The 13,194-nt window shown below is 38.5% G+C and overlaps 1 protein-coding gene across 3 annotated transcripts; it reads right to left on the minus strand.

Annotated features, from left to right (window-relative positions):
• Nucleotides 1–553: 553 nt before the first annotated feature.
• On the minus strand, nt 554–12,955 carry mtfr1 (mitochondrial fission regulator 1). Of its 3 annotated transcripts, none has more exons than XM_061965375.1 (8): nt 12,847–12,955; nt 12,186–12,294; nt 11,991–12,089; nt 6,565–6,701; nt 3,111–3,352; nt 2,721–2,976; nt 2,476–2,656; nt 554–1,175 (listed from the first exon to the last, which is right to left on the minus strand). In XM_061965375.1, exons 2-8 carry the CDS (start codon nt 12,219–12,221, stop codon nt 1,128–1,130), a joined length of 999 nt encoding a protein of 332 aa, XP_061821359.1. In that variant the 5' UTR covers nt 12,222–12,294; nt 12,847–12,955; the 3' UTR covers nt 554–1,127. The 3 variants fall into 3 exon arrangements, with proteins under 3 accessions (XP_061821359.1, XP_061821358.1, XP_061821360.1); XM_061965374.1 differs by having other exon boundaries at nt 12,842–12,953; XM_061965376.1 differs by lacking the exon at nt 12,847–12,955 and adding an exon at nt 12,627–12,773.
• Between the last annotated feature and the right edge of the window lie 239 nt (nt 12,956–13,194).

The raw sequence follows: 13,194 nt of genomic DNA on the forward strand, positions 1-13,194 counted from the left end.
TATTTTATCCAACAATTGTTGGTCAAGTACGGTACAATTTAGTACTTGCTAGCTATATAGGCTGCTAGCCCTGCAAACATCACTCTCTGTTGACATTTAGCAGTTTTATTTAAACAAAAAACGACTTTTAAATGAGTTAATAGTTGTATGCTTCCATATATTGATTTAGATGATGTAGAAATGTCGACACAGTGAGAAACATACATTTAATTTAAATAACGTGCTAGTTTAGCCTTTAAAATAAGAGCCACCCTATCAAAATAAAAGCCTCAGGAAAGGTGTGTCCAAAGTCCGGCTCGGGAACATCAGAAGAGGAATTTGGACCAGACCCAAAAGAAAAATATTGTATTTGGATAATCAGGAGTAATTCAGTTAATTTAAAATAGATAAACTTGAGATAAAAAAATATTTTTTACATAACTTTATGTACATTATCACAGAAATATTTAATATTAAATATATTTTTTATGTTTTTGTGTTTAGGATATTTTTTTCTTCTTCAACCATATACAGTAAAACAGACAGCATTGTTTAAAATACAGCACACAAGAGGTCTGGTTGTATACTTTTATTTCATTTCTAACTTGAACAGAATTTTACATAAGGACAAGGGGGATCACATAATACCAAAGTCATCCTTTTTCCTCATAGAAAGTAATAAAAGTGGCACTGGGCTGACACAATTATGTGCATAAATAACCACAAACCGCTCACGTGACTCAAAGCGGCATTTGAACGTTAAAAATTGTGAAATCAATATTTGCTTCCACATCATTGTCTCAGTCTACTTTACATAGAAGGCAAATGAGGTATTAATAAGAACATGTTTGGCATTGATTCTTGGTCTAGTGATGGCCTTTAAACATATACATCTAGCACCTACAAACTAACTTTTATTCATGTTACAACATAAATAAGTCACAACTTTACCTCTAGTGAGAAAGTGCCCTCTTCAACGACCAACAATGACTTAACAGTTAACAATAGTGTTGCAAAAGACAACAACTCTGAACACTGAGATTTAAAAAGCTCTATAACTTAAAAAGTGCACAACAAAATGAACATGATAGAGCAGCTTCATTCCCTTGTGCTTCCACAATAGAACTATTTTTGTCAGTAAGATCCATTCAGACAAACGTCCGCTTTCCAGTTGATTTCAGCATGTGCTGCCCAAACTGTAAACAGACAAAAATGACTAAATTAAGAACACGTCATGTGTCAAAATGTTTTGGGAAAATACTACCACTTCAGTTTTGTAAGAATGAGACTGTCATAGCACTTCAAAAATAGTCATTGTTATCCTCAACGTTATATCTGACATATTGCAACCTCACAATTATTTATTTTTTTGTTCATATTATTAGATTAAGTTATTAAGTTTAATTATTTTTAGTCATCAAGTTTCAACTATTATATTTGATACAACTTTTTCTCAAATTATATTTCAAAATTTTAAGAGACTTCAGAAGTTGTCTTTTACCTTTAAACATTTTTTTCTGATATTACTTACTTACTGACTTTATTTTTATTATAAAAATAAATAGGTTTATTGGCAACACTAAATGGTCCCAAGTGTGTGAATGTTGTCTGTGTTGGCCTCGTGATGAGGGGGTGACTTGTCCAGGGTGTACCCCGCCTTGCGCCCTAGTACAACTGGGATAGGCTCCAGCAACCCCACGACCGCGAAAGGGACAAGCAGTAGAAAATTGATGGATAATTATACTCCTACTGATACAATGCTTTTCTCAAAATTTTGACAAAATTGAAACTTTCTTTTATCAACGCAGGTACTGCGTAGGCGCAACAAAATGGTACTTGATTCTCGTAAAATTACAAATTTTTCTCAAATCATTAATTAACTCATGTTAATATTTAGGTTTTATTATTTCGGTTGAGTAGGTTTTTTGTCACATTATTGTATCAAAACTTTTCTCTTTACTTTTTCTACCAAAATATACTCACTTTTATCAAGATTTTAATATTCAGACTTTAGAAGACGTCTTTTAATTATTTTTTTTTCTCCTGTGACATATTTAGCACAAAATTATGACTTTATTCTCATAAAATTGTGACCATTATTATTACATTTTGACTTTTATTTCTTCCCGTTTCAACTTTTTTTCTTCAATATTTTCACTTTATTCTAATGAAACCTTTTCTAATGTACTACTTTGTCTCTTACTATGTCAACATTTTTCTCACAAACAAATTATGACTTTTCCTTTAGGTTGGAAAATTTCCACGCCAGTCTCATCTTTTTTGTCACATTTTGATCTTTTCTTCTTGAGGTTCAGAATTTCCTAAAACACTACATTAGAAATGTCCCATGTAATTACGACAAAGTAATTCTGTTAAAATTATGTTTTTATTGTTGGAATATTTCTACTATATTGTAGTAGAATTACTATGTGATACTACGTGTCATTGTAGAAAACAAGATTGGGTGTGACGAACCAAACGGTATACGTATCTCACCAGAGGGGTTTGGACTGGACTTTTCACTTCATGGTCGGGTAGTGTGAAGACATCCTGGTCGTCCTGGTCACTGTCATGTCTGTAGCGGTGTGCGAACTTGCGCTTGAGGGCTTCTGCGATGAGTGTGGCGGCGTCTGTGGGCTCTTTGACCTTCTCTTTGGTGTCCAACTCTGCTGGGCGGCTGCAAACACGCAATATTTTTAACTACACTGATGCGTATATTTTGGAAGAAAGTACGCTTCTACCTTTTGACAGATCTCAGCTTGACTTTGTTCATGTCTTTGAGGATGTCCAGCATGCTGGGGATTTCTGCCGTTTTAGACTCCAGCACTGTCGTCTGCCCTTCTGTCTTCTTTCCTCTTCGCTCCTTGATCAGGTCGATGGCGGAAAACGTGCGCTGAAGATTCAGTGGAGGGGGAGGCGGTGGCAGGGGTGGTGGTGGTGGTGGTGGAGGAGGTGGCCCGGTGCCACACGGGGGAGGAGGCGGGTGAGGAGTTGTCCCTGTGGAGACAGCAGAGAAGACCTGTTACTACACTGTACTAAATGAGGCACTATGCTGTCATCAAGAGGAATATGTTTGCTATTACATCATTATTTTGTACTGGCTCTCATGAGATGCTTGACTTTGAACGTACCCGACTGTGTGCTCTTTTCCTGCGCCAGAACAATTTGCGCTATCTGCGCTCGGAGCTTGGCGAGTTCTGTCTCCAGTGCGCTGATCTTCTGGATGGCCTCGTTGTTGGTGGCCGAGGGGCCTTGGGGGTCCGGAGCCACCTCGTGGAGGCTGGGTAGCGAGCACCGCCTGGCCAGGCGTGGTTTTCGCTGAGGATTAGACTGCCGGATGCGGAATGCAAGCCCTGTTGGTGGCGGCCCCAAACTATTAAAAAAAGACTGCATTAGTTTATATTCCCCATATATGTTCTCTCAACTGCAGAGAGTACCAGGTGTCTCTTAGATTTTTGTGTGGGGCAGGCCTTTATTTTAATATTTATATCATTATTATTATTATATTACAATTTTCAATAATATAGTTGATCCTTTTTCCACAAAATAATTACACTAAATGAATGTAACATATGACAATACAATATTTATTATAATAAATATATGTATAATTATTAATGGTGTACTGATCGATCGGCCACTGATCAAGATTGGACGATTTTCGTGAAAAAATCTAATCAGCCATTGGCGATTAATGCCTTTATTGCCGATCACAAACGGCAATCCCCTCTGGCTAACACTGTACTTATTTTTAGTTCCATGGTTGACAAGCTAGCAGCTAATTATGTCTCCCTATACACAGTGTGGAGCCACTTCACTAAGCTAATAATAATCACCTCTTTTATGACAAATACATTGTATTTTTTAGTATCTTAATGGAGGACGAGGCTAAACATGTTAAAAGCGAGAGCACGCCAGGAGCAGACATGCTAATAGCAAAGCTAGCTAGAGAGTAGTTTTTGCTTTTTAGTTACTGTGAACTATTGACTTTGTTTTGCTCAAACAATTGTATGTGATAAAATGGAATAAGGAAGTATTTTAAATAGTGTGTTGCAGGGATGTCACAGTATTAACATTTCTTATCACGGTTATTGTGACCAAAATTATCACTGTTGTTATTATCGCCGTAATGGTAAATGGGCTAAAAAAAATGTAAAAAGTACTTTTAACCAAGTTTTATTTAAAAACACACACATTCAAAATAATTTCCTTTGAAGAAGGAACATTATTGTAGATAAGAACACTGTTTTTCATGGATCTTAAGTAGAAATTGAATGTGCATATGAAAGCAACACAAGCATTATCAACAAAGTAATATGGCAGAAAAAAATAACAAATAACTAAAATAAATGTCCCCGCGACCCCAAAAGGGAATAAGCGGTAGAAAATGGATGGATGGATGGATAAAATAAATGTGAAAATTGTGCAAGATAGCACCTTATGGAAAAAAGAGATAAACAAAAACAAATTTAAGAATTTTGCAACATGGCACCTAATGGCCATAAGACGTAACTGTGCTTTTTGCCCATCCATCCATCCATCCATCCATTTTCTACCGCTTGTCCCTTTAGTGTTCATTTTAAGGGATCTAGTCTTATACATAGGCTGCACGATTATGGCCATAATAATAATAACGATTATTTTGATCAATATAAATCACAATTAATAATCATGATTATTCATTATTTTTAGTCAAACAGTGTTGTGGTGTGACCATGACACCATCATGTAATTTGTAATGTCTAATAAAAAAAAGCTACAGATAAACATTATCCATATACTGTATTTAAAAACAAATATCTGTGTTTTTGTTCATTATTAGTATGAACATGTCAGCTTTTTCCTCATTACATTGCTTCTATATCTATTTTTACATTTTGATTGAGAGGTATTTTTTAAAGTTATGCCATTTTGTGTACATTGACATGTACAAACATATGTACATGTACATGCTGTATCGGGACATATCTATTAAGAGTTTGAGCAGAAATATGTTGTATAGAAATTAACTATACACCATAAAATATTAACAAAATGCTATGTCACATGAATGTTTTTTAAAGTAATAACATTATGAAATGAAAAAAACACAAGTAATGTAAAAAAAACATGGTGTTTACTTTTTGATGCCAATATAAGACACAAAGCAGTTTGGCCTATGAAGATAAAGTCTAATAGACAAGCCTTGTTCTTCAACAACACCATGTGGTTCAGTGAAACAGTTTGGCCAACAAAAATAAACAGGAGTGATACGTCAAACATCTAATACACAATCTTTGTGCCTCACTGACAACTCGGCATGTTGACACTTCACAGTCTGCGTTCAAATCAATGAGATGACAAAAACATTTTAGCTAGCATTGATGTTATTGGAACACTGACAAAATTAGCAGTTAAACAAATGTAGAGTGACCATCCCAGTAAACAAACAGCAAGACTTTATTAACAAGTTGTGGCAACGTTTCCTACACATCGCCTGCTGCATGGTAACTTTCAGTCACAGCAGCTGAGTGAAGACGCAGTGTTTTCTCCTCCGCAGTATACTTTTTGCTTGGGACAAATGTGTCTGTTTCTAATATTGTCCAAACCTGTCGCCATCTGGCAACAAATGCACGCCGAGACTCCACAGTAATGAATTATTACTACTCAGTGGCCTAGTGGTTAGAGTGTCCGCCCTGAGATCGGTAGGTTGTGAGTTCAAACCCCGGCCGAGTCATACCAAAGACTATAAAAATGGGACCCATTACCTCCCTGCTTGGCACTCAGCATCAAGAGTTGGAATTGGGGGTTAAATCACCAAAATGATTCCCGGGCGCGGCCACCGCTGCTGCCCACTGCTCCCCTCAACTCCCAGGGGGTGATCAAGGGTGATGGGTCAAATGCAGAGAATAATCTCGCCACACCTAGTGTGTGTGTGACAATCATTGGTACTTTAACTTTTAACTTTATTGAGTGAAATTAAGTCAAATGAAGCAATCGGGTACCATTTACTCGGAGGGAAAATCTCCAGAGCAAGGTCGTGTAGTTGCCGCACTGTTTTTTTAAAGCCAAACAGCGCAATAGCGTGCATGTGCCGGTGCTGCTGCGACTCGGTTTCCAGCAAGTGAGTAGTGTTGCCTAAAATGCATTAATAAATGACCGTTTTTCGGTAATTAAACATTTAAACGGTCTGGAATTTTACCGCGGTTTATCATTATATTGTTTACCGTTATATCTCTAGTGTGTTGCTATTGTTACATTGTTGATAGCACTCACCATAAATACATTTAAAAATACACAGTTAATACATGTGATCGGTATTGGACAATCTTACTCATGGATGATCGGTATCCGAATTGACAGCATAAAAAAAAACCTGATCGGAAAATCCTTAATAATTATATACATTTTCCGATTATGAGTATTTTGAGTGTCAAAACAAAGAACATTCGATTGTTCGCAAGCTGTTCTTCTCTTTAAACTGCACCGCAAACTTCAGCGTTACAAATGCCACCTGTGCTTTACATGAGATTTTTTGTGTAGCAGTAACGAATGGCTTGCAAAGCTAATGAATACAGCCTGTTGTGAGGACAGGACTTAGCTCACCGAGGTCTGCCTACGTTGTCTTCATCGTCTTCCTCCTCTTCCTCGTCCTGATCAATCCAGGAGACGTCAGCAAGAGAGGCCACAGCGAAGTTGTTCTTTCGGCTGAGGACACCTGCATCCTCAGTGTATGGATAGAGCTATTGAAAAAAGACCGACCACCTTATTAGAAAAATACCTTGGAAAAGACCACATTGTATTATCCAACTATTGGCAAACTAATTGTCTCCTCATTGACATATTTTTGTTTTAATGTAATTGTAGAATAGCTGTTTGAAAGTTCTGAAGTACTGTTTCCATGCCTCATGTTGAGACTTAGTCAACAGCCCCTGTGCTGTATTACATCGTTAAGATTAATCTACAATCATTTCTACAGTAAAACATCATTTTATAAGTACAAAATAAAAACATTAACAATAAGAAAGTTTTAATTTAATTTTTTCTTTAATTAAAACTGACATTGTGAGGAAAATGTTATAAAATATAAAATTTAACAATTGGAAAAAGCCAAAATATCAAAGAAAAATGTCATTCTTTTGTAAAAACATTTTGGATTTTTTTTTTAAATTTTTTACGGTTGACAATGTAGCAAAATAATGTTATGTTGAAATATTCTAAGGAAATGTAATTGTGAAGATTTTTTTTTTTTTTTAAGATATACGTTTTAATTGTTGTAGTATTCGGAGAAAATTGAAGTCGTAACAGACAGAGAAATGTCTCAATTTTACTATGAATTTATCTATTTTACTAAAGTCGTAACATTACAGGTAAAGAGTTGTGCATGTTCCAAAAAAAATAAAAATCAGAAGAGTTACACAAAAAGTTTGAACTGTATGAAAAGTAAGTCGTAACACCTCAAACGCAACAATATTCATAAAGGGGATCTTGCACTTTTCTGGAATTTTGCCTATCATTCACAATTCCTATGTAAGACAAGAACACACGTTTTTCTTTTTTTATGCATTCTAAATTGTAAATAAGCGTTAGCAAAAATCAGCTAACAATGGAGTCAATCGGAGCTCCTCTATTGCACCCACAAAGCCCTCTAAAGAACATCCTAAAACCCCCAACTCCACTTACAATTTGTGACCTAAATATTAACCATGTGATGTTATTTTAAGCGCTAATGTTAAGGACTTCTTTTTAGCCACGCATTAATCAGAGAGGTAACTAGCTTATGCTGCTATATTGTGCCTGTGAGCTGGTGAAAGTTAATTCTAGATTATAAATTATGCCTCTACCTTGCGGCCACAGCTCCAATCAGCCGCCTCGACAATAGAGGCGCGGAACATGGTCCATTCGGACTCAATTTTCAGCACCTCCCTCGTGACATGTTCAAAGTTCTTCCGGAGGTGGGAATTGAAACTCTCTGACAGGAGACTCTGCCAGACGTTCCCAGCAAACCCTCACAATGCGTTTGGGCCTGCCAGGTCTGTCCGGCATCCTCCCCCACCATCGCAGCCAACTCACCACCAGGTGGTGATCGGTAGAAAGCTCCGCCCCTCTCTTCACCCGAGTGTCCAAAACATGAGGCCGCAAATCCGATGACACAACTACAAAGTCGATCATGGAACTGCGGCCTAGGGTGTCCTGGTGCCAAGTGCACATATGGACACCCTTATGTTTGAACATGGTGTTCGTTATGGACAATCTGTGACGGGCACAAAAGTCCAATAACATAACACCGCTCGGGTTCAGATCCGGGCAGCCATTCTTCCCAATCACGCCTCTCCAGGTTTCACTGTCGCTGCCAACATGAGCATTGAAGTCCCCCAGTAGAACGAGGGAATCACCCGGGGGAGCACTCTCAAGTACTCCCTCGAGTGAATCCAAAAAGGGTGGGTACTCTGAGCTGCGGTTTGGCGCGTAAGCGCAAACCACAGTCAGGACCCGTTCCCCCACCCGAAGGCGGAGGTAAGCTACCCTCTCGTCCACCGGGTTGAACTCCAACGTACAGGCTCTGAGCCGGGGGGAAACAAGAATTGCCACCCCAGCCCGTCGCCTCTCACTGTCGGCAACGCCAGAGTGGAAGAGAGTCCAGCCCCTCTCGAGAGAACTGGTTCCAGAGCCCTTGCTGTGCGTCGAAGTGAGTCCGACTATATCTAGCCGGAACTTCTCCACCTCGCGCACTAGCTCAGGCTCCTTCCCCCCCAGCGAGGTGACGTTCCACGTCCCAAGAGCTAGCTTCTGTAGCCGAGGATCGGACCGCCAAGTGCCCTGCCCTCGGCTGCCGCCCAGCTCACATCGCACCCGACCTCTATGACCCCTACTATGGGTGGTGAGCCCATTGGAGGGGGGACCCACGTTGCCTCTTCGGGCTGTGCCCGGCCGGGCCCCATGGGGACAGGCCCGGCCACCAGGCGCTCGCCATCGTGCCCCACCTCCGGGCCTGGCTCCAGAGGGGGGCCCCGGTGACCCGCGTCCGGGCAAGGGAAATCTGGGTTCCTTGCTTGTTTTCTTCATAGAGGTCTTCGAGCTGCTCTTTGTCTGATCCCTCACCTAGGACCAGTTTGTCTTGGGAGACCCTACCAGGGGGCATAAAGCCCCCAGACAACATAGCTCCTAGGATCATTGGGACACGCAAACTCCTCTACCACGTTAAGGTGGCAGCTCAGATAGTAGAAGATTGTGGTCATAAACCGAGAAATTGGTGAACTTTGACAGCCAATTTACACCGGGAGAGGGCGAGAAAAACACAAAAAGACACTTGTTTGCGTCCACCTTTTTTTAGTGAAGTGAATTATATTTAAGTAGCACTTTTCTGTAGTGACTCAAAGCTCTTTACAAAGTGAAACTCATGATCTAAGTTACATCTAAACCACTGTGGGTGGCACTGAGATCAGGTAAGTAAAGTATCTTTCCCAAGGACACAACGGCAGTGACGAGGATGGCGGAAGCGGGAATCAAAACCAGAATCCTCAAGTTGCTGGCACGGCGGCTCCACGAGCCGAGCTATGCCGCCCTTTAAGCCTTCGTGAGGATTATGTGTATACTTCATCGAAACGGAAAGATATGAACATCCCTATCAATCGTCATCCCAGTGAGAGCAGACGTTGTGCAGTAAGTGTTTGTTTTTTTATTATGGTTGTTGTCTCTCATGAAGTCTGCATGAGTAGTAGTCAGTGTTGTTGTTGAACGTAAACGCCTATGAAATGAGTCTATGAAATAATGAGTCTACAAAATAAAAGCGCCGCCTTATGCTTAAAATGAGCAAAATACGTAAAGATTACATGTTATTATAAATGTGTCTGTTACTACATTACATATACTGTATACTTACATCATGTATATAAAATGATGGAGGTGTATAGGCAGAATAGAGCGACTCCCGACTCCATTGTTAGATTACTTTTTCTAACGTTTATTTAGAATGCATAAAAAAAGAAAAACATTTGTTCTTGTCTTGCATTGGAATTGTAAATGATAGGCAAAATTCCTCCAAAAAAATTCAGTTACCCTTAAAGTATCAATTATCAGTGCCATGCCTAATATTTAAACAGGAGAAGTAAGCAAGTATGAAAAACAAAGAGAATTGACAGGGAACTGTAAAGGGTAATAGTTATAGTCAAAGCTTTCATTGTTGTTGTTGCGAGTAGCTACACAAACTGACCTAAAGCCGACATACTGCATTCCGCATAGCAAGGGAGCGGAGCTGGAGAGGAGAAGAAAGGAAGAAGAAAAAGAGGGGGGAAAAGACAGAAACATAGTAGAAAGTCACAACCACGGCATTTTTATATTTTAAAAGTAGAAAAGGTACTGCTGATACTGTTTGTATAACCTCTATTTTATTGACATCATGTACTGTTTGTTTTAAAAGGGTACTGCACTTTTTTGGGTAATTTTGCCTATGGTTCACAATCATTATGAAAGACATGACGGATGGATTTTTTTTCCCCATGCATTCTAACTTGTAAATAAAAGTCTGCTTACAGCGGAGCCAATGGGAGCTCCCTATTCCGCCTATAAAATCTGATAAATAACCATTCAAAAAGCGCCAACAATACTCCCTTTACATTTTGTGACTTGACTATTAACCAAGTATTAGTGATGTTGTTATTGTAAGCGCTAATGCAGACAAACCATAGCGGGGCAGTGATATGAACACTTGTGTCTGTTTACATCAATGAGTGGTCAGCTGTTTCCTCGCATCCCTGCTCCATGGAAGTTTATTATAGATCATAATTTATGCCGCTCACCTGGATAGAAGAAGGCTGAGGATTAGAGATGTCCGATAAATGCTTTAAAATGTAATATTGGAAATTATCAGTATCGTTTTTATTTTATTTATTTTATTAAATCAACATAACAAACACAAGATACACTTACAATTAGTGCACCAACCCAAAAAACCTCCCTCCTTCATTTACACTCATTCACACAATAGGGTTGTTTCTTTCTGTTATTAATATTCTGGTTCCTACTTTATATATCAATATATATCAATACAGTCTGCAAGGGATACAGTTCGTAAGCACACATGATTGTGCATGCTGCTGGTCCACTAATAGTACTAACCTTTAACAGTTAACTTTACTCATTTTCATTAATTACTAGTTTCTATGTAACTGTTTTTATATTGTTTTACTTTCTTTTTTTATTCAAGAAAATGTTTTTAATTTATTTATCTTATTTTATTAATTTTTTTAAAAAGGACCTTATTTTCACCATACCTGGTTGTCCAAATTAGGCATAATAATGAGTTGATTCCACGACTGTATATATCGGTATCGGTTGATATCGGTATCGGTAATTAAGAGTTGGACAATATCGGATATCGGCAAAAAAGCCATTATCGGACATCCCTACTGAGGATGTATTCCGACAAATTTGTACACTATGACAGCCAACTTAGACTCTGAAATGGCGAGAACGACACAAAGACGCTTGGCTCCACCTCCCTTTACTTTGGGAGGATTATGAGTCTTTCTACATCTAAATCAGAATATATGAACATCCTAGCAGTCGGTATCCTAATGACAGCAGACCTTATACAGTAAGTGATGTTTTATTATGTTTGTTGGCTCTCATAAAGTCTGCAGTGAGCAGTAATCAGTAAATATGAAATGTTATTTTAAATGTGGCCGTAACTACATTACATATATACTTACATCATGCATATAAAACATCAATGGAAGTGTATGGATGTGTTTAAGGGCTTTATAGGCAGAATAGAGTGTGTCCCATAGGCTCAGTTGTAAACGGCCTTATGATCAAATTCATTTAAATATTTAGAATGCATTAAAAAAAATCCATCCGTTGTCATGTCTTTCATAATGAGTGTACGAATAAAAAGTGCAGTTCCCCTTTAATAAGTCAAACCAGTCAGACAACAAAAGCTTGGTATGGGGAGGGGACAACTTGGCTGTGTCGTCAACTGTAGAAAAAGATAACAGAAAAGGCAAAGAAAATCTTAATAAAAGTAAATCCACCTGGAAATGAACCCTGGCACAAGGTTTTAGAGGAAGGTTGCTCGCTATTCTCCTCACAATACTTCTGGAGGACCCATATTGCTTGGCTGATCCAAACGCCTGTCCAAAAAACACAACTTATTAATTAAACTGAAACACAAAATGAATCCAACTCACACACAAGTAAATTCAATTGGGATAAAAACAGCCACCTACCAGGTCCATTTCAATGTGCTCATCGTGTTTACTCATAACTGTTGAAGTACTGGCAATGCGTACACATGCCCAAATACTGGTGGCATCATCATCATCATCAAACACACACCTAATGAACAAACACACGTTGGTTAAAATATATTAATATTCATATTTTATCCATTATTTTATTATATCACATTATTATTTGTTTCTCTTTAAATTAAAAACAGTCATTACTACAATTCGTTTAGCAAACCAAAAGGCTACATATGTAGAAGCACTGAACATGATTAACATGTATACATTACTAACAACATTAAGTACAAAAAAGTTTGAAACATATTGTGAATCGAACACTTTGACTGTAATTTAATTTAACAGCGATAAAAAGAAGTGAGAATTGTATCTCTGACACAAAATAGGAGGTCAAAAGTGTGATTGATAGATGTTTATACTAACCTAACTAAATCGGGGGATAATATAATTTGATGGATTCCAAAAGTAGTGTGGAAATCGGAGGCTAACAAGTTAGCAAGTAATGCTAACTAGAGTGAACTTTTAATGGCTACTACTTGTACTAACGCGCAAAACAACAAGTGCGTACGAAGGCGAACTCCATCGCAATAGTCGTGTCACATTAAACATTCGCAAGTGTAAAATGTATGTAAATCTACCTTACAAAGACAGACGCACGCTGGTTGAGAACTTTTCGAATTTTTCCACCTTATCTAGCCGTCGGACATGTCCTGGAGGTGACTGATGTGGAGGGTAGGCATTAAAATGTTTTAACCAATTGGATTACAGCGATTATTTAGCAAGACTATGTCACGATGAAGCACCACCATAAGGCAATCCTATTGATTGGCAGGTAATTCAACCAATAGGATGCATTATTTATTTTGACATTACCTCGTGATTGGGCTTTGGTCTAGTCAATCAGATGAGACAGTCCAATTATATAGGGGAATGTTAGAGTACGTTCGATATTGGCTTTCTTATATCCCGGCAGCACGGTGTCACGTTCAAC

This window comes from Nerophis lumbriciformis, linkage group LG07, assembly GCF_033978685.3.
Source record: "Nerophis lumbriciformis linkage group LG07, RoL_Nlum_v2.1, whole genome shotgun sequence".
Taxonomy (NCBI): domain Eukaryota; kingdom Metazoa; phylum Chordata; class Actinopteri; order Syngnathiformes; family Syngnathidae; genus Nerophis; species Nerophis lumbriciformis.

What these genes read in the sequence shown, in the direction of transcription:
- mtfr1 (XM_061965375.1), bottom strand. Translation starts at nt 12,221, where the DNA reads ATGAGTAAACACGATGAGCACATTGAAATGGACCTG. An exon ending in AGCACATTGAAATGGACCTG is followed by an intron (nt 12,090 to 12,185) that starts GTAGGTGGCTGT and finishes TTTTTTGGACAG; the next exon opens with GCGTTTGGATCAGCCAAGCA. An exon ending in GTGCCAGGGTTCATTTCCAG is followed by an intron (nt 6,702 to 11,990) that starts GTGGATTTACTT and finishes TTTTTTCAATAG; the next exon opens with CTCTATCCATACACTGAGGA.